The 20,143-nt window shown below is 38.2% G+C and overlaps 1 protein-coding gene across 1 annotated transcript in view; it reads right to left on the bottom strand.

Moving 5' to 3' along the window:
• Nucleotides 1-20,143, bottom strand: part of oca2 (oculocutaneous albinism II) — a 116,015-nt gene that overhangs the window by 40,385 nt on the left and 55,487 nt on the right. The window contains exons 14-18 of the mRNA XM_066706090.1: nucleotides 18,226-18,364; nucleotides 10,513-10,645; nucleotides 4,128-4,275; nucleotides 2,597-2,654; nucleotides 1,823-1,931 (exon numbers count right to left, since the gene is read on the bottom strand). Coding sequence (XP_066562187.1) covers nucleotides 1,823-1,931; nucleotides 2,597-2,654; nucleotides 4,128-4,275; nucleotides 10,513-10,645; nucleotides 18,226-18,364 — 587 coding nt within the window. The remainder of the gene's footprint in view (nucleotides 1-1,822; nucleotides 1,932-2,596; nucleotides 2,655-4,127; nucleotides 4,276-10,512; nucleotides 10,646-18,225; nucleotides 18,365-20,143) is intronic.

Raw genomic sequence — 20,143 nt, 5'->3', positions numbered from 1 at the left:
GATTAAAACCTTGAAGCTTAAGGACTAGATACACATCATTTCTAAGCCAGTTGTAAAATGGAATAATATGTCACTCAGATTCAAGCTCTCATCTCATCTTCCACAGTAACACCTCCAAGAGCGCTTAAGGCGTAAGACATGTTGTTTTATGGTGCAGGTTTAAACGTCAGAGCAACGTGCAGAGCCAGTAAATTTCCCCTCGCATTCCATCTCTGTACTGCATCCAAGGATTAAATGACCAGGCAATTTTGAAGGACAAATTAAATGCAGCGTCAATTTAATGAGACTTTAATGACAGTTAATTTTCTCAACATCTCCAAATGAATACACTGTTACCATTAGCAGTTTGTCTCTGCCTTAAAACACACGTGTTAATGAGGGGTGCTTGAAAAATGGCCCCATATTCTCCTTTATTTAAGTCGAATCTGACGCCTAGAGTCTCGCAAGTTCAATTGATGCCACAGTCACGAGCGAGGTTGTAGTTCAACACTGCCATGGCTCCAAGGATCCCATCATTCCCTTGCTGTAGTTGATTAAAACATGAAACACACTTTAAACTACTATTAAAAAGGTCAGATATCAAAACGAGTCACGTCAAAATGATCTAGATCACTCCCAGGGAAAGCTTTTGTACTGAGGGTGTCGTAGGAATGAAACAGTGTAGTTTATGCTTCATTTACATTCAAAAGGAAGTGTAGGTATCCCAGGCTTGAAAGCAAAGAAGATAATAACTAGTTGAGCTCTTCCTATGAGTTTATACTATAAGCATAAGAGCTGCACTACTGATTAACAGAAATTATGACACTGTGTTGCTCACTGGCTCAATGGTCAGATGATCCATGACCTGTTGACCTCTGTACCTTCTGGTCTTCTGCATGAATGATTGGTCTGAATGCAGGAGCTACATACACATATTTGCACATTACACCTGTGCCAAGCGTTCCTATAAAGACTGAAGACAAAATGTAGTGCTTATTCCCCGATTGTTCTTCTTCAATTGTTTGCTATTCCTTGTTTTATTACTAATATTACTAATCTGCCTCAACATCTGTGTTTAGTTTTAGTGGTACCCTGCACAGGCAGCTACGTGCTTTATAGTGCTTCAACTGAAAAAATCGCTAAAAAAAACAAAAACAATGGCAGCCACAGAAGAGCAGTGTGGTCCAGCAGAGGTAGCAATTAGCTTTGTAACTTGAAGGCATGCATAGCTGGAAAAGACTTTTATAGATAAAGAGATGGATGACACCCCACAAGCAACTGCAAAAATAGCTCTAATTCTGTCTAACTGGTATAAACTTGGCTGAGGGATTTTGTTCAGAAAACAAAGCAAATTGTGTCTCAAATATGGCCTCCTACAGTTATGCAGCTGATTAAAATACAAAGGGTGGTTTTCTAAACAAGACCTGTTGCTGCACTAACAGACAGATTAATAAAGGTACACATTAAAATGATAATAGAATACACCATATTACCATATCAATGTGTATGATTTTTTTTCCTTACGTGAAGTTATAAATACATTTTCCGTCAGATTACTTAAATTAAAACAAAAGCATCTACATTTGTTTAAGCTTATGATAATTATCTGCTGAATATATAAATATTTTTGACATGTCTGAATAGCTCTCTGTGTAATTTCCTATTTCCATTTCTCTGTTATCCTATAATTATGGATCACATCAAACACTTCCTAGCAAAATGAAGCCGTGGTGTACAATTACAAAAAGCAGCCGACAACTACACAGTGGATGTGAGAGGACAATGCTGACAATTTGGTTATCTACTTCCTGTATAATAAAGAAGAAGGAAAAAAAACACTTACCGAGATCAAGATGTATACTGGGGACAAAGGAGTTGACAAAGAACATGAAAATGACAACTCCCAGCACAGAAATGCATTTGACCAAAAGGATTTTGTCAGATATCCTGTGCTGTAGGGGGACAGGGACAAAAAAGACACTCTTTACTCATAAATAAATACAAAAAATTGTCACAATCAACTTGCCTCAACTTGCACCTGGGAATTTAACATAACATACGCTGTTAATTGCACAGATCCAATAAATAAAACAAATTCATTCTCAGGTGGCATTGTTCTTGGGCGACATGTCAATGTAGGTGTCCTCTTTGAATAGTAATGTAATAGGGTAGCTCGTTCCCATGAATATTTAATCGTAACAGCCGAAAGCAGGACAGATTCTTATCATGAGTAACTAAGGTACTGATGTACTCCAGCAGTGAAGCACAGCTCAGGGGGGGAATATCGGACAAGCAGAGACATCGATCGGTAGGGAAGCCCATACCTCGTGGGGGGCACAGCTCAGGTCCTAGAAGAGCACAGGCCAGGAGCCCTTATAGATCTGTGAATCATCAGCATCCTAAGAACTAGGAAATCCTATTAAATTGGTCCAGTTCACTTCTAAGGTATGCACCGTTGCTTCCAGGATAGCAGCTGAGCACCCCGATGATACATTCACTGGCCAGTCATCACTTGCATGCATTTCAAATGAATGTAAAGCTGTGTCAACGTCAAATGAAAGTAAATGTGATGTCTTAGCTTGGTTGTTTGTATTCTTGAGCTGTGCTTTCCCCTCACCTTTTTCTGCAGTTCCTGGATATTGGTCTCCCAGTTTTTGTCTTCTTGAGAAATTTGCCTGAAATTACAGATCGATAAATGAATAGTGGCAGAATTGTCTTTTGCAGTTTCAAGTTTCCTGCTTCAAAGACTCGGCCACTGAATCTGTAAGAAAGCCAGCATAGGATTTAGGGCCAGATTAAATAAAGAACTTTGATCCACCTGCTAATAGCAAACGACAAACCTGTATATAATAGCAGTTACACTTAGGATGAGCATGAATCAGCAACTGAGAGCAGTCTTTTATGAATGAATTAATTAATATTATTAGAAACCACCTAAACAAAGGTATGATCTAATATTTAAAATGCAAGTTCATAGACTGTGAGCAAATGGCGGAAGGACAGAGATGCTAATGCACACTTTTCAGAATCAACACACACTCAGTCTCTTCTGATCAGATGTTACAATGCACACACCATTTGCTTTTCTTCCTCAGCTGATCCAGACGTGTATGTGACAGTCCAAAAGTCTCTAACTGATGCATGCTATATGTATGCACACAAATACAGGCCGCAGAGTTAAATGGAATGAGAAATTAAAGTCTGATAGACCTGACAGCTTACAAGAAAGGCATATGAAGGTGACCTCTGTGGCACACTTCCACAAATCAGTGATTGAGTGCCAAGATTGCATTCACATGTAACTCAACACATTTTATGTGGAATAGGTGGGGGGAGAAGTCACCTGCCATTTTTACTCAAATCACAGCAGGAACACAGCAGCCGTCCTAATATAAGCTCTACGTGATGCTTCGTTGTACTAATTTGTGTTCAGACTGTGACCACCTTCAGTTTTTAACACAGCTTGCAAATGGAAGACCATCCAAACTATTAATATTTAAAAAAACAACACAACAGCTTTTCACAAGAAAGTAGACAAGTGTTCTGTTCTGTTTCATTGTCCACCTTCACGGTGGTATCTGGACAGGAAATGTATGTTTTGGATTTAAATTGAAGTATCTATACATGAAAGAACACCATTCTACTAGCTAGTCATTTCCATTGGTTTTAATATTCTCATATTGTCATATTCCAGTGGGATTCCACCTTTGCATGCTGGGAAGAGTGGGCTTTGATTCTCTCATACTTCCACAGAACTTACCTTTCGTATACTGCGTGACATTTGTGAGACATGTGATTTTATATATATATATATATATATATATATATATATATACATACACACACACACACACACACACACACACACACACACACACACACACCAACCTATGTGCTGTGTTATGGGCAGGAAGGAAATAAATAATAAATAATATAAAGCTCTATATGAAAGAGAAATGAAATGGAAGAATATTAGAAGTATTTAGACCTTCAAATCTTTATTTAATTCAAAGCAATTTGTGTCCTGAACAAAGGTTGTAAAGCAAACTGAACTGTACATTTTTAATCTGTTCAGCATTTTCCTTCACAAGGACTGTTTTTCAAGCACAGCCTGTTCCCCCCAAAAAAGTATGAATAAATGATGTTACCTTTGAAAGGTTTTAAGTTTCTTCCGCAAAAGGCTCTCCAAAGTAAGCACTTTTTGCATTAGGAGACATTTTACAGCGGTCTCCTCTCGGCTGGCAGGGTTAATGCGCTGTGCTGTCAGTCTCCAGACGAGAATTTCATGCTTTAACTCTGAAAGGGAATAAAGATGTGCAGGTAAGATTGTGGTGTAGGTGGAGTAAGTGTCACACATTTTTCCAAAACCCAAAATATGTATTGCAGGCTTGTATGGGTTTAAAATGTGCATCGGTTTCTCTTGTTTATCAGCGTGGCAGGCACAGTCAGCGCTTGCCCAGTGTCACGCCTTCAGTTTTCAGTGTCGAGTTTTTAATAACGAAATGACAAATTAGATAGATATAAGTCTGCCACTTTGAATGCAGGCAGACATCACATTGCAAGAATGCCACACTTTACCCCCCAAGATAGAGATTTAGCCTTGCCAAGCTGCAGTGGGATTTGATGAGACCTGGGTGGGGGGTGAGAAAACTATCTCAGGCACAGAAAAGTGTGTTTTTGTGGGTGAGGGTGCAGTATAGGCAGGTTCCCGTCGACAGTTGTTGACCAGGTTTCTATGCAATTGAGGAAGCACCCTTAATACGATCTAATAAAAACAAGGTAAAACACACTGTTAATAAATCAACGCAATTACAGTTCACAGTGTCTCATAGCCAATAACACCGCCAGACCTAAGGCCAGCTGTTATTCCACCTATGTGAATATGGCCGCTGTATAAATTACAGTCTCGGCATGGTTGAACTTTATGGATTTTCTTTTTAATTTTCCTCGACCAGTCACCTTCAGAGGAGCTCCGTGGTACTTCCTGCTCCAGGCAAACTACGTGCTGAGTTGTGTCGGGCCTGTACAGCTGGCACGGCTCTCTCCAGCAGGAAGCGATTAGGCTGAATGTACTTAGATACACTAATAATAAGTTATGTGCACCGAAACAAAATCCACACATGAGCCATGATTAGCTGATGAGATTTCACGTTGTGTGCTCACAGTCATGTCCTCGGAGATCATGTGGCCTACTGCCATTTATTTGGAGCAAAATGGGGAGGGGGATGCATATACATAATTTATACTGTTATAGGACCATGAGAAATAAAATAAAAACCCCAGCTAGGATTTCAGTCGGTTTTTTTTTTCTATTTCTGTTTGCGTTTTCTGTGAATCAAGAAATATGTGTGTGTATGTGTATATACATACACACAGGCACATATACAGTAATATCAGCTATTCCTAAATTTAAACCACAAAAATGTGTCAGATCGACATTTTTCCCTAGTATAAGTCACAAGTATGAGTTCAGGAATATGATATGCCCCATCTATGATCATAATAGACAAGGATGATTCATTATATATCGATGTTTTGATCTATTATGGAGACTCTGTCATTGTCAACCTACAACTAATACAAAGATTGGTTTTGAAGGAGTCATGACCATATGCATGTAGTGCCATTCTACAGTTTGTCTTTTCCTTTATTAATCAGTATCTTCAGGCAATACAGAAGACAGACACACTGTATGGACCCCAGAGGAATAATGTGTCAGTCCACTTGCTATTAAACAGTAATAAATGTTAGTGTGACAAGGCAATGATGGCAAACATCTCTTACTGCACAAGGTATGTAAGCAGAAGAGAAATTGTCTTCAGGATGACGAGGTAATTGAGTGAATCTCTCCAGTATTTTATATTGACCTGACATTTTGTGCCAAGAGCTTCCGTTATGTCAATCAGCCATTCTGATTTACTTCATTTTCTAATCTTACATACATTGCTTTAATGGCAGCAACCAAGAGTGATTTTAATCAATGTTATGATTCCAGTGACAATGGCCTCCTATGCCAACACACAATATAGTCAAAAGCAGGTCAAAGTCAATGTCCAATTCTGGTTATAGTCAAGAGGACAGAATATGAAAAACAGAGCTTGTGTGATGACCCTACAACATATCAAACTATCAACGTCATAATTTGGCAAATATACAGTATATTAGTATATTACATTTTTTATTACAATGTTACATGTTTTGTTAAATGCCAAGACAGAATATCAATTAGTATTTATCAGTTCCCTTTCTTAAAATAAAACACAAAACCAAACATCTGAAATGTATTGTCATCATGACTGCACAACAAATATATGTTTTGATTTGATTTTACATTTCCCAAAAGGCCTGGGGAGATTAGGTTCTCAACCAATTCAACCAAACATGTTTTACAATGAAGTTATTCTTTCAAAACATTTTTGTACATATTTTTCAAATCATCAACAAAACTGAAAGCAAATTGAGTCCACAGTTTATTTAATGAGTATTGGTATTGGTATTGGAGTATTTGAGGTTCCTCTGTGTGGGCTTCCGAACGAGGGATACCCAAAAGCTGGACTTATTTTTAGCAGCCCTTTTGTGTAAATATAACGACTAAGAAGAAAATGTTAACGATCTGGAAAGGATAAATGTACCCATCCCTACAGAAAAGCATGAAACAGGCAACAGAGGCTGCAGAACCACCACTGAGAGAAAGAAAGACACAGCTTGTGGGTGAATAAAAAGAAAGAAAGATTGACCACAAGGTGAGGAGGAAAGAAAACAGTGACTGTGGCAGATTTCTGGAGAACTAAAGGTTAAGTGAGAGGAAAGAGACAGCTACTGCTGTGGCCGGCTAAACGCCCGTAGAGTGGGTGAAAGGGAAGTGGCCAGCGTGGCAATTCTAGTGTCTGCAGCTTGGGGGAAAAGAAGAAAATTATGTATGTATGGTGGAGGGGCAAAGACCAAATGGCCTGCAAAGAGTGGCAGCCAATGGTGACCAATGGGAAGATGGGAAGAGGTTCCAGTGGAAGTGAAGCTGCAGGGTCATAAAGATCATCTGCAGCTGGGACTTGAAGAAGAAGACCAGCAGCTAAACATTATGATTGTCATGTTGGGAACTGCAGCTGTCAAGTTGCGCCAAACAACACCAAAAAACAAGTAAGACACGCACACACCAGGGAGAATGGGGAGAGAACCAAGGGACAACTTGTTTTATGGAAAAAGGCAGGTCCAAAAGCAGCCTCTGATAGAAGGGAATTAGAGAGCAGTGCATGCCAGAAACTCTGAACAGTTCAGATGTTGAAACAAAGGCGCAGAAGGCAGTGCCCCATCATGGGAGGCAGGGAACTGTGAGTGGAAAAGGAGCAGGTCCCAGGAAGGAGGAGAAATGAAGGAGCTAGTGGGAATAGGGGAGGTTAGGGCAGCAGCGGAGAAGCTGTCTGAAAAGAAGAGCTGGCAGCGATAAGACGGCACAGACAGTCAGGGAGTTCATGTTAATATGTTGCACTCTAGAGAAGGTGGGGAAAAAAAAAAAATCTCAGTCTCCAAAAAGCCAATCAAAACTGTTCAGAGCAAATGTGAGCAACAGAGGGAAAGGCAAGGAGGAGTAATGGTTTACTATACTCAATACAGTGTCTGAGCACATTCTGATAGACATTACATTTAAACAACCGTTGCCTGTATCTTACATTTTTTGAAGAATAATACTTTAAAGCAAGAAAATCATAATAAATATGTATTTTCCATATAAAGATTTTCATTAAATATTGTTATTTTAGGCACTCAGGAGAGAATAGATTTTCCTTTATAATGTCAGTTTAGAATTTCAATATTCAGACAGACATAATTGTCACCATGTACTTTTATTTATATCAGTCTTCTTATTGCATCATGATAGAACTTGGTCTAATGGCATCAATTACCATCTTAAAAGGAGTCACAGCAAGATTAACATAGTCATTCTATTGATAAACTTAAAGAAATGTAAATATATATTTTCTCACATTACTTTGATGTCCCATTTGTGTTGAGCACACAGAATCACTAGTTTTAGTCAGCAAACAAATATTGGAACAAAATGAAGGGTTTCACCCAAGAAGCACATCTGTACCAAGGAACTGACCTCAACTCAACTTGACTCATAAGGTTTAATTGCAATTTTAAGGCTGGGCTATTTCAATTCTTTGAACCATTTATTGTTAACCCAGCAGGTCTTGTCTTTTTTATTATTGCTATGATACTATGGGGAAATGTTTTTTGTTTCTTTCTTGTTGTTTTATTACTATCAAAAACAATTGAAGGCTATGTTTTGATATAGATGATAGGTCCTCTGGAACCAGCAGGCTCCTGAAAGTGTTTTTTTATTTTAAGGTAGCATTAAAAAACAACTGTGTTTGAGGTGTCTTGCTTACCTGCTGTCTCCAGCTCTGTTGTTCTAATCTAATCTTTACATGTGTAGAGTTCATAAAAACCTTTTAGGACTATTGGGAAGTACATTTTGTGGTTATTATAAAGTACAAGAAAGTACTTCATGGGACCAAAGATCATGAAAGGGGCATGATGCTAGTCAAGCCTATTTTCAATGTTTCTGGTGCTTTAGTAGGACAGATGTAAACCTTTTCCTGTGTACAGCTGCTCTGAGCTCAGTCCCACCCTTAGCTGTCCTTTTATTCTCCTGTAACCTACAGTGCTCTGAGAGAGACGTGACAATGGGAATAGATTCATCAAGATTTACATTTTAACCAGTTCATGATACTGCATACCCCCAAATGCGAGTGGTCGAGAAAAAGGAGTCCCTATTAGTGAGACGCTAAGGACCTTAGAGCAGACTAATGCCAGACTAATGCCACATGCCACGCTTTCTACGCAGCTGGCAGAATTCAGAGACAAGGAATTCAAAAGATCTAAAGTAACTCTTTTGAAACCCACAGGCAAATATATATATTTTGTATAAAATAATCTGGATGACAATTAAAATATATTGACTGAGGGGAATAATAATAATAAAAATGTACAAATTCACAATACAAATATATATTTGTTTAATTCCTGTACAGTATACATTATGTAAATGTTTAAAGGAGGGGTTACTGTCTCAGAGAGGAGATATAGGGATCCACAGCAGGTGTCTATATAAACAAGAAGGGACAGCAGTAGCCCTCTAAAAAAAAAAGCTAAACATCCTACCTGAATAGATTGTATTAATCTCTGCTATACTTCCAATTTGCCCCTACAGTGCAGTAAAATAACAAGAAATGTATTAGTTTTCACACCATTATATTCAGCTCAGTGGGAAATCATATTAAGCATAAGTTTTTAGTTAAAGATTTGTATGTTTGTTTGCTTGTTTGTTTCTATGTTGTTGGTGTTATTATTATTATTATTATTATTATTATTATTATTATTATTATTATTATTATTATTATTTATAAACATCAAAATTGCGGATTCTGAGATCTAGGTCAACGTGATGAGAAAACATATATTTTTAGTCCAGTTATAACTGAAATACAAAATGTACCCTGACTTTTCTTTCTTTTTTTCAGATAAAAGAAGAAAAAGATAAATAAATACTGTGTTTGAATTGAACCTTGAAACTTGTATGTCTTAAAAAACACTGAAAAGTAGAAATGCCATTTTAACACTGTCAAAGCAAGGAACAGATGTCTGATCTTGTTCCATCAAATAAAATACTAAATTAAACATGGAGATGCCTTCTATGAGTTTAATAAAATGACCACATACCACAGAGTCACTCACATCCATTTGTACATAAATACCTGCTGCAGCCAATATAAAGGGAACAATAACAGCAAACAATCACATCGCTCCAAGTGTAGAAATGAAAGTTCGGTGATTTTAAGGTCTGGTCTGTAAACATTTTACATTTCAATTAATAATATGATATCATCCTAGGCATTATGTGTTTCTCTTTATTTATGGTCAGAATGTAAAGGGTCTCCATAAGTCCAGTTGTATGTAAAGAAAATAGGTTTATATTTATACAAGAAGGGCAATTATTATTTATGTAACACAATACCTTCTCAGATGCAGAGACGGCCACCACCAGCAAATATTAACAGAATGATATTGCATATTGTGGCAGACAACACTTTTTGAGTCTATGTGAGCCCAGTAAGTATTCATAAATGGCCTAGTGTCTGAAAAAATGTAGAAATACAATTTTGCAAACATTAAACCCAGGAGATTGAATGAATTATGTATGACGTAATTCACCACATTCTGTGAAGAAGTTTGTTCTAAATAAAACACTCAAGCTACTTGATTACATCTTGTTGAAGGGATACGGGCTAAGAGGACGCACATCTTGAAATAACAGAAGAGGTAAAATAATCTGTACAAGTATTTTTTTGTAGCTACAAGAGTAGATATTATATATACTAGTGGAGGACCTTGAATTGACAAACATTGCAGAACTGTAATACAATCGGGACGCTGCTGTTAGTTATAAGGTGAAGAACGTACCCAAACCCTAGCTGTCCTAGCACTGAAAGCAATTATATAAAAATGTAAATAAAAAGCATCGTGGCTTACCGACAATCTCACTAGGCTCTTTATTGTACAGCTTGGTGTTCCAGTACAGGAGTCGTAGAAAAGGGAACGATGTCAGCAGAACAAGGCATATTCCGAGGAACATATACCCTGTGAACCCAGCAAAATCAATCCCCTGCAACAACAAGGGAAAAACAACTTACTTTCCAGAGGTTTAAAACATTTCAAAGGAATAATGGAAGTGCTTTTGAATAAACATTGTTTGTCAGTTTGCTTCAGTGGCATTTACAGTTTGTAGTTACCGACAACCATCAATAAATCCCACAAGAAGAAACTGTGGCTGAAGAACCTGTACCGTTTCATCTGCTGCCACATTAGAAATATTCCTGTCATCACTGAACACAAATGTATTTCTTTCATATAGCAATGCCTCTTAAGTTTCTGCTAAGCAATCTAAATAATGAACCACCTGAAGGATTTTCAACGGATCACCTGTTGACAAAGCAGTTTGGTAATTTATGGTATTATAGTCTCTAAAGGGCTCCATTGAATGGCAGTATGTAGAAAGTTGAGCATTCAATAAGGAAATATTAAGTTAATAATAATTGCTTCCACATTTCAAATCTTCAGAGCTATTGGCACAGACCCAGTTTCTAATTCCCTCATATAACATCACTGCCACAGTCACTTCCCTTTTAAAACACAAAATGTGCACTACAAATAGCAAGGCCTTCACCTTTTTACTGATGTATAATGCAGTGGCACTGAAAATATAAATATCTTACACAGCACATAGGATTGGGGGGAGCATGTCTGCCAAATAAGTAGAAAATGGAAATGAACAATATCAGAGAAGCAGCTGTGTTTATCCAAATACTCGAAATACAGATCTCTAAATGTACTTTCAAGTAGTGTTAAGTGTAACAGGATATCTCAAAATTATTTCCTGACATCTTGAAATGTTTAGATAATGTTGGGTTGTGGATCCATGTTATCTTTCAATTCCGAAACCCCAAGGGCGCACTGGTCATCACCTTAGACACGGAAACACATGAAAAGCCACCTATTACAGCCCAAATACACTGTATACAGCTGGAACTGCCTCTTTTGCTCCAGCCAAACAGGCCAACAAAGCAATCTTGAAAGAATTGTGGACACCACACCCAAGGAACTGTAGCAAGTTTCAGGCATAAGGGGCAGGAAGAAAACATAGCCCTGCTCAGATGACAATACAGTCAATACAGGTACAGTAAGGGAAAGAGCCTATCTGCTGCATTTCTTTACTTATTTTCCTGTGTTTCCATGTCGAAGGTGATGACCCATACGCCCTTGGGGAATGGTTTCGGAATTGAAAGATAACACAGTTATCCATGTAAGGAAGTTTTAAAAATATCAAGATAACAAGTTCTCATTTAAAATGCCAACCTGGCCAAGAGGCAGCATAAATACAGCAATCAACACATACACACAAAAAACTAAACAAAAATCACAACATTAAAAGGTATATTCAAAAAATATATAATAATCAGCATCTGACGCCCAGAAAATTGCTTTCGAAATAAAAACAGGGAGTTTGATTCTTGATTGTAACTCATTGCAGACGCATATTGCAGTGAGTTACACCCAACAGCAGTCGACATGCGAGGGACAATTAAGCTAATCAGGATGCTTGATCGAAGAGGGCACTGATATTGTTAATAGTGTGCTGAGATAGATTTTCCAATTAATGTCTTATAAATGAGACTGTACCAATGACGTAGCCCACGTGTTTGAAGTGAAGGCCAGTTAATCAGAGTATAAAGATCACAGTGATGAGGGCGCCAGTGACAAATTGCATCGCAGAGTGATATACAGTATCCATTCTTAGTTTAATCAACGCCTAAATCATTTTCTATGTATATCTCAGAATGACATCCTGTTTACTTAAATACCTTATTCATTAACTGGCAATACAAGATTTAAGGGAAGCTTCAACAGCTTAGAAAAATAACTATTCCAAACTGCACTCACTATTGTACTATTGCAAGCATAATTAACGGGTGCTAAATGTACATAGCGTGTGGTATGTAGCATGCAGGAAGCCGGCACAAGGTCCATAAAGCAGCAATCACTCAAGAAAGAAGGTGAGTGATAAAGTGAGTGGATTTGGAGGTGTAACACTGGCTCAGCATTTGCCTGTCAAAAGGTCCAGATGTATCCAATCAGGCGTCAGCCTCGGCTTGTCACAGCAGCTGAGATTGAGGGATCTGAAGGTCACAGATTGGGAGTGGAACATTTTACCAGAGGAGGTCATAAATTATAGATCGGAAAATAAATAAGAGCAAATCACTGCAAACATTTTGGAGGCTCAGCTTATCACAGCGCCCAATGCATCTCTCCTCAGACACAGTCAACAGAGCAGCCACTGTCAGACGGGAGATAGTGTAAATCAACACACAAGCACATCACAAGCACACACTCGAAAACGCTTCAGCACAACAGTGACTGTGACAGTGCAGCTCTGCATTCATGTGATAATGTGGTGATACTCTAAATAGGCATTCTCATACATCAAACAGGAATAACTACAGCACCTGCTACAGAACTATATCGCAATGTATTAAATATACCCCTGATGCCTGCAGTTTACCTCAGAGGTCATCAGGCTTAAATAACACGTAGACCTACATACATTCTGAAAGCAGATGTTGCAGAAATGCAGATGTTAAACAGAAAAGCATATGTTTAGCAAGTGCCTCAGCTACAATGTACACAACATTAGCAACGTCTGGCAGTAAAAGCCAAAAGATAGGGTTAGTTTTACTAATGTTACTGAGTGAGTTAATATGGCAGGTGTAGGTAATCTTGCTTACTTCTATAGCTAAAATAGAAATTACCACTGTTTAAAGAACAAAACCACAAATCTCTTCCTGTTCATTTTAAGATATTATTAATTTATTTAAAGATAAATAAAAAACAATACATACAAGCTACTTTAAATAATTGCTGGTCTATTTAGGAGCCATTTATAATTAATTTGGAGATATGTAAAAGATCTCTGTCAATTATTTTTAGATCCCTATAATTTTCAGTGCATTTATAGTAATCTATAATTTATGTATAGGTTTTAACTTAACAAAAATAGATATGTGGATCACAAAATGAACGAATGACACGCATTCAAATGTTAATGAAGTTAAGAAAGGAAAGGAAAACAGGCACTGAAAATCTTTTGTGTATCTTGCAATATACGGAAATACATATTTAAATGTGTTATGCTTTATTTGTATATACTGGAGTTCTGAAAGATGCTCCCATTGAAAAATAAAATTATAAATACTTGTATTATCTAATAAACTAACACATTTATATTCAGATATCTATGTCTAAGACCAGGTGATGCCACTCTGAGACCTTTAAATCAAAAGGAAACTGTTACTAAGATGAAAACATGCTAAAATATTAATGTCATCTAAAAGCAAAGCCTGAGTGGAAAACATCTCCAAATCATGTTAAGAAATCTGAAAATGACACACTTTCTCGAGAGCTTGACGTTAATCAAGACATTGCAATCGTCTGAAGATATCTTGCAATGATTCTCAGACTTCTAGATGTCTCTAAATGATCACTGGGCTTTGCAAAATTCACCAAAGTCACCCAAGTAATTGATAGGCTGATGGGAAGAAAAATGTACTTACAGGAAACACTGTAATTTTCAGATTTACCTAAAAATACAAAATCACAAAGCCACCCCTGCCCACCCCCTGTGCACGTCCCTGCCTGTATAGGAATTCCAGCTGTGCTGCAAGGTATTCAGTGACCAAGGCGAGGGGTGTGTGAGAGTCAAGCCTGGTGTGCAGCGCCCTCTATAGGCAATGCCTCGTTCTACAAAGGGAAGCCATTATTAACAACCACCTCACAAAGAACAGAGGCTCCTTTAACAATCAGCGAGGACCTCAGTTAATATGCAGAGTCATTATTTTTGTACTTAGAAGATAATCTATTTGGTATGGCAACATCGTCCCTATTCCCCTTCTGAAGGTAAGCTGCCCAAGCAAACAAATGAACTGCCTTTTCTTTTTTCCTTTTTTTTTTAATTCCATACTTTCAACAGTTGTCACCTTGCCAAGTTTGGGAAACCCACCCCTTCATTTTCTAGCAGGCATGTGATAGATTAGCAAGTATCCAGTGCCATAGGGACATTCTTCTTTTTCTTTTTAACATAAAGATGCTCTGATTAATGAGCGTGCTTTCAGTTGCCCATGTAAGATTCTTTCATTTCTGCAAAAATCATCTCCGCTAGCTGTGAGCTGTAGGATCTGTGTACACCCCCGTCCCCCCGCCTCCCTGACCACGGTCCTATCTCTAAAGCTATTAACAGTGGGGAGCCATTTGAGAAATGTGCTGACTGAGCATTGAATGACCCATTCACAACCTCACAGATGTACAAAGCTTGCTGTTTCAGCAAGCCACCTCCACCTTTACACAAACAAATAAATAGGCATTATGAAAACATGAGTTGGCACTGAAATGCCATATAACTCATGTGCCACTTCTCTTTCAAAACCAATTTAAACAAAACAGCACCTGAGAGATGAAAAGTACAGCCTCCCCCCCACCCCCCGGCTCAGCTCAGTGCACTGCCGAGGTGCTACAAATAAAGCAATTTTGAGGAGAACTGATTAAAAGGTGCAGAGAGGTGTACACAGTCTACAGCATGGGACATTTCTGATATCGACTTCAATCCTTTATGTACGAATACATGCAATTATCATGGTGTTGAATTTCTTTTCATAAATGCAGTTGATGGTGATTTGCGTGAAAATATTCAAATTCTGTAATAAATACATGAATACATTTTGCCTGACAGAGAAACAGTCCTTAGGATTTATTTTTATTAGCTTCTTTAAACTGCTGTCCAGTTTAAACCAAAAAGCACAGGAAATAAGTCATCATAAGAACATGATTATGCATTTACTGCATTTAAAGGTCACAGAATACACTAAAGAACACTCTAGCACTGTGGCCAATTAGGAAGGCACATTTTATGTTTTTTACTAAACACTATACATCTATCTATATAAAGTATTTTTGCAATGTCATACAGAGCACAGTTGTACCGATTCAAGACCTTTCTAGTGAGATACCAAGGCTGTAGATCAGGAGCCCTATCCCATTTCTGAGTAGTGTTTTGAATCAACAATCTGTCGCCCACACAAAGCTGTGCAGATGCAGTATTATAATAATGAACAGGAAAATATGATTTATCGCCAGTTCCGATTAAATGCCATCCAATCAAAAAGACCATTATTTCTGTGGGAAAGTAACAAGAACTTAATGTTCATTTCTCTCCCCCAGCTCTTGTCTCCTAATTCAGAATGCCATGCTTCACTTATGTAACACACATGGCTACAGCCATTTTTATTAAGCCATAGACTGTGGTATTATCCGTTCATTAGTATGTAAGGGGGTTTTCATTAAGGTTCCATTTGCTACAAGGATTGAATGGATGATTGGAGCTTAACAGATGACTTAAGCTAGGGTGTTCTGTTTTTCTCAACTCCCATAATCAATCTACTGTTAAAGATACACATCCAGCACTTGCCTACAGCTACTTAAAACCAATTCCTCTTTTATGCCTTGTTTTCATGTACTAATGGAAGCACGACCAACCGTTTAATTTCATTTTTTGTTCTGTGTCAGTTTTTTTCCGGCTGATGTATTCTTTCCAAACGTGGGGTGAGAAACCATCTGTTAAGACGTCATTACAAAGACTGAAAAGAGCGTTTGTGGATGCTGGAGCATCGTAAGAATATAACTACATGCCAACTGCACACACCGAAGACATAAAAGACGGATTTTGATACGGCAGACGTTTCGGAGTAATCAACTGTGCTTCATCTGCATTAGAGCATTTCCCCTGCACTTATATCACAACCTTTATAACTCTGCTCAGTCAGAAATGCCAACTCATAGGGAAACCGAGAGCTCTCATACTCCCTCACGTGTCATAGGAGCAAACAGGGGGCGATTTCAAGTGCAAAGAAAGGATTTTTATTAAAGCTAAATGTTCCTTGTATTTCACGAATTGTTTGTGACAGCCAGCATACACACTGAAACTTGAGGTATTTTATAACTGAATAACTGTAGCACAGAACACCAGGATCTACACCCACTTTAAAAGATCTGAAATACTTTGAGTATGTAGTAAGGACTGGCTGAATGGGAGACATTGTTGTGACTTATTGAAGTGACAAGCCAGAGTCCACACCAGGGGAAGGTGTGTGCATGCAGGTGCCTGTGTGTGCGTTGTCTGCACACATGAGTTGGTTGTTGTATACATTGTGTAGCTGCTGTATTGTGTACGTCTTCCTGGATGAGAAGAGTGGTAGGGATTTGGTGAGAGATTGAGTGGGTGGGTGACTGCGTGGGTGGGTGACTGTGTGGGTGGGTGACTGTGTGGGTGGCTGCAGACAAAAGCACTATTGAGGACTAAGCTCCTTTTGTTTGTTGGGGGGTTCGGCCAACAGGGAATGTAAAGGCTCATAAAAGCAACTTTGCTTTTGAATTGAGAAAGCATGTACCCAATTATTTAAGCAAAGTAAAGAGACCCTGCTCGCAATTTCCCCCTTGACAGGAATCTAAATTGGCATATGTGTGTTTTTGTCCGTGTTTGTACAAATCATATATCGTGAATCACTTTTGCAGAAATATCAATGTCCATTTGATTTGCCAAAACCCTTCAGAGATGTAGGTTTCAGATGCAACAGCCTTAAACCTAGCTGTGGAAATAAACATAAATGTTTTAAAGCTCGGTGTTCAGGGACAGCTTTCTCGCTCCAGCAGACTCCCAGAGTGGAAAGTTTTGAAGTCCCACTAGGGATTAGTAATGTATTACTCCCACCCCCACTCCAGCCCCGTCACTATTGTGGAGAATTGGGTGTGCTTTAGCTGAGGGAGAAACTCATTACTTGCTAAGTGCCTGGTATGGTTCTGTCTTAACTCATGAGCGCAGGGGGGAAACAAAACATGCTCCATCCATGGTAGTGGGAAGAAAAGAACGATGAAGAAGGAGGTGTTTCCGTGTATCTGAGCATTACTGGGTGTTGAGTTATTGTGCAATAATTCAAGACTTTAACAATCACAGATTGCCAAGGTCGCCGAGGTGAAGGACTGCTGCAGTGGCACCGTATTAATTCTCAATGCCGCCCCTATTACTTAGATTACAGCATTTATTTTGTTCCACATGTTTGTCTTGTTGACTGAGTGTTTTTCAATTTAGAGATCAAAGAGAGCTCTATTCTCTTGTGCTTTCAAGCTAGGGTACAGTATCTCGAACGATCCTTCAAAGTTCTGCCCTGTTCCCCAGTATATGATAAAGAAAGGAAAGAACTGAAACCCCGACGGAGGTTTTCTGGAGGCCGAAATCTTTCTCAAAAGTCAGGTTCAATTAATATCCCCAAAATATTTGAACCAGCAGCTTCAACCAATCTATCAATCAATTAACAAACAAATAAATAGAACTACTGGGATGTGGGAAACTAACAGATTAGAAAATACTCAGCTAATATACATCAATTTAAGACATTTAAGAAAAAGCATGTCAACGAAATCCTTGCCCCACCAGGCGTCTCCTTCAAGTGCGTTCCAGCTTGACACAGCTTGTTTCTAAAATCGGGATTATACTAAACATGAAATGAGCACATCATTCACCATTGCCACAAAGGAATCCCCAGGTAAAATACTGCATTGCCAAAAGTGCTAAAGATTACATACTTTCTTTCGCAGGTCCTGGTTTGATACTATAATCACATTCGGTGGATCCCCAACAGCTGTGGCAGCTCCTCCAATATTTGTGAAGATTACTTCTGCAATCAGGACATGTCTAGGGTCTAGATTAAGCACCTCACACAACCTGCAGTATAAAAAAACAGAAACAGAAAAGCCCTTAAGTCTTGATTAGATTGCTGAGAACCGTAACTTGATTTACAGCTCTCAAGCTGTCTAAACAGTCCTGGAAGGTACGACTTCAGTGTGAAAACTGAAGCAGAATGACAAACAGTGTGAACCGAACACCAAGCTAGACAATAAAAGCTTAGTCACAGTGTGAAAGAGCTGTATGCTCATTATAACAGAGGTTTTTTAAGACAAGTACTAACATCTATTTTACTGGACAAGCAGTGAAAAAGACGGAGGGGCTGGAAAATGTAATAATTGTATTCCTTACAACATGCAAGCTGCATCAAAGCCTTAATTGTCCACACTGTGAAGCAGAACTCATAAACCTCATAAATATTTCCCCACTCCTTCCTTTTCCCTCCCAACAGTGATGTGACACTGCCATGAAGAATTAGGCTATGTCTCCAAAAGGCATTTTGACTCTCATTTAATGTTCAATTAGTATATGGAGAATAGAGATGTCCTGATATCGCGGATCAAGGCAATGTTTTCTACCTTTTTGTTTCTGTTGACAGCATGTAAGGTTTTTCATGTGACAAACAGAAGGCAATGATTCCCCACAATAAAACACAGGATTACATGCAAGCATTAGGGGAACTGAGATTAATGGCCACAGAAAGTAATAAAGAAGATCTGTTTGTCTGATATTGTACTGTTCCTACAATCTCTCTATGGATGGTTAATTTCCACCATGAAGATAATTAAAAAATATGTAATTCACCATTTTGTTTTTAGGAAAGAAGAAAAAATAGCACGCACTATATTATTTTAATATGCCTTCTGTTTTCAAGGCTTTTGAATCGTAACGGGGGTTTTTAACAAAGGGATGGGAGGGGCTGTCACTAAGATGTGTTGCGCAGTATAAAGCAGAGCCAATGACTCTTGCGACTGTGGAGAAAAGAAAGCAAGCCATTCAAAACTTGAAACTGACTTAGATATTTCATTAACATGTTTTGAATCATTAATATATCATATTTGATGGTATAATGATCACCTATTACATGCCAAAAATGACCGATTGGCAAGGAAGAGTCAGGCTGAATTGACGAAGCACTCCATACACACACTCTTACATGTGTCAAGTACTCAATGTAATGTTTTCACTAACATTTATTTTATTTATCTAATCACAGTGACACGTATACTGAATGAAAATGACTTAAATGCATCAATAACTCCATGGTGCACACTGCGAACTTCCACAAAGTTGCAGTGACGTCAATTCCAGAAGCAGAATCTTAAGAAATGACTAATGAAGTGAATAGTTTATAAAGTGTATTCTTTTCTTTTTTTTATGATTACAATTACCAATGGACAAAAAGTTAGAGCATGTATAAACCACCTAAAAAGCTTTTATAACTTTAAACGCTATATAGAATTGAACAGTAAAACTTAAAAATGTTTGTTTCTTCAGCAGAAAATCATTGGCTCTAGTATAAAGCTCCAAGTAACAAACATACTCTGAGGAGCTTTCTCACATTACAGTTTACCCCTAGGATTTCCTGTTCCTCGGGTGCGATGGGAAATTTCTAAACATAGCCTCTAATTAGAGTGAAAGAGCAGTTAATGCTGTAAGCAAAATTCTTAGTTAAAGAGTGCAATTTGGAATGAAAGTCATTTATCCAACCGGAATGGGAGAGAGGGATGAAGCCATTCTCCAGACAGTTTAGAAAGGGTATTCTCAAAAGGAAACTGGCTGGTGTTTCGTCATTTCACATTAAACTCATTAGACTAT

Source organism: Amia ocellicauda, chromosome 6, assembly GCF_036373705.1.
Source record: "Amia ocellicauda isolate fAmiCal2 chromosome 6, fAmiCal2.hap1, whole genome shotgun sequence".
In the NCBI taxonomy this organism is placed as follows: domain Eukaryota; kingdom Metazoa; phylum Chordata; class Actinopteri; order Amiiformes; family Amiidae; genus Amia; species Amia ocellicauda.
Note: the sequence above shows the minus strand (reverse complement) of the source record. Positions and strands in the feature narration are given on the sequence as shown.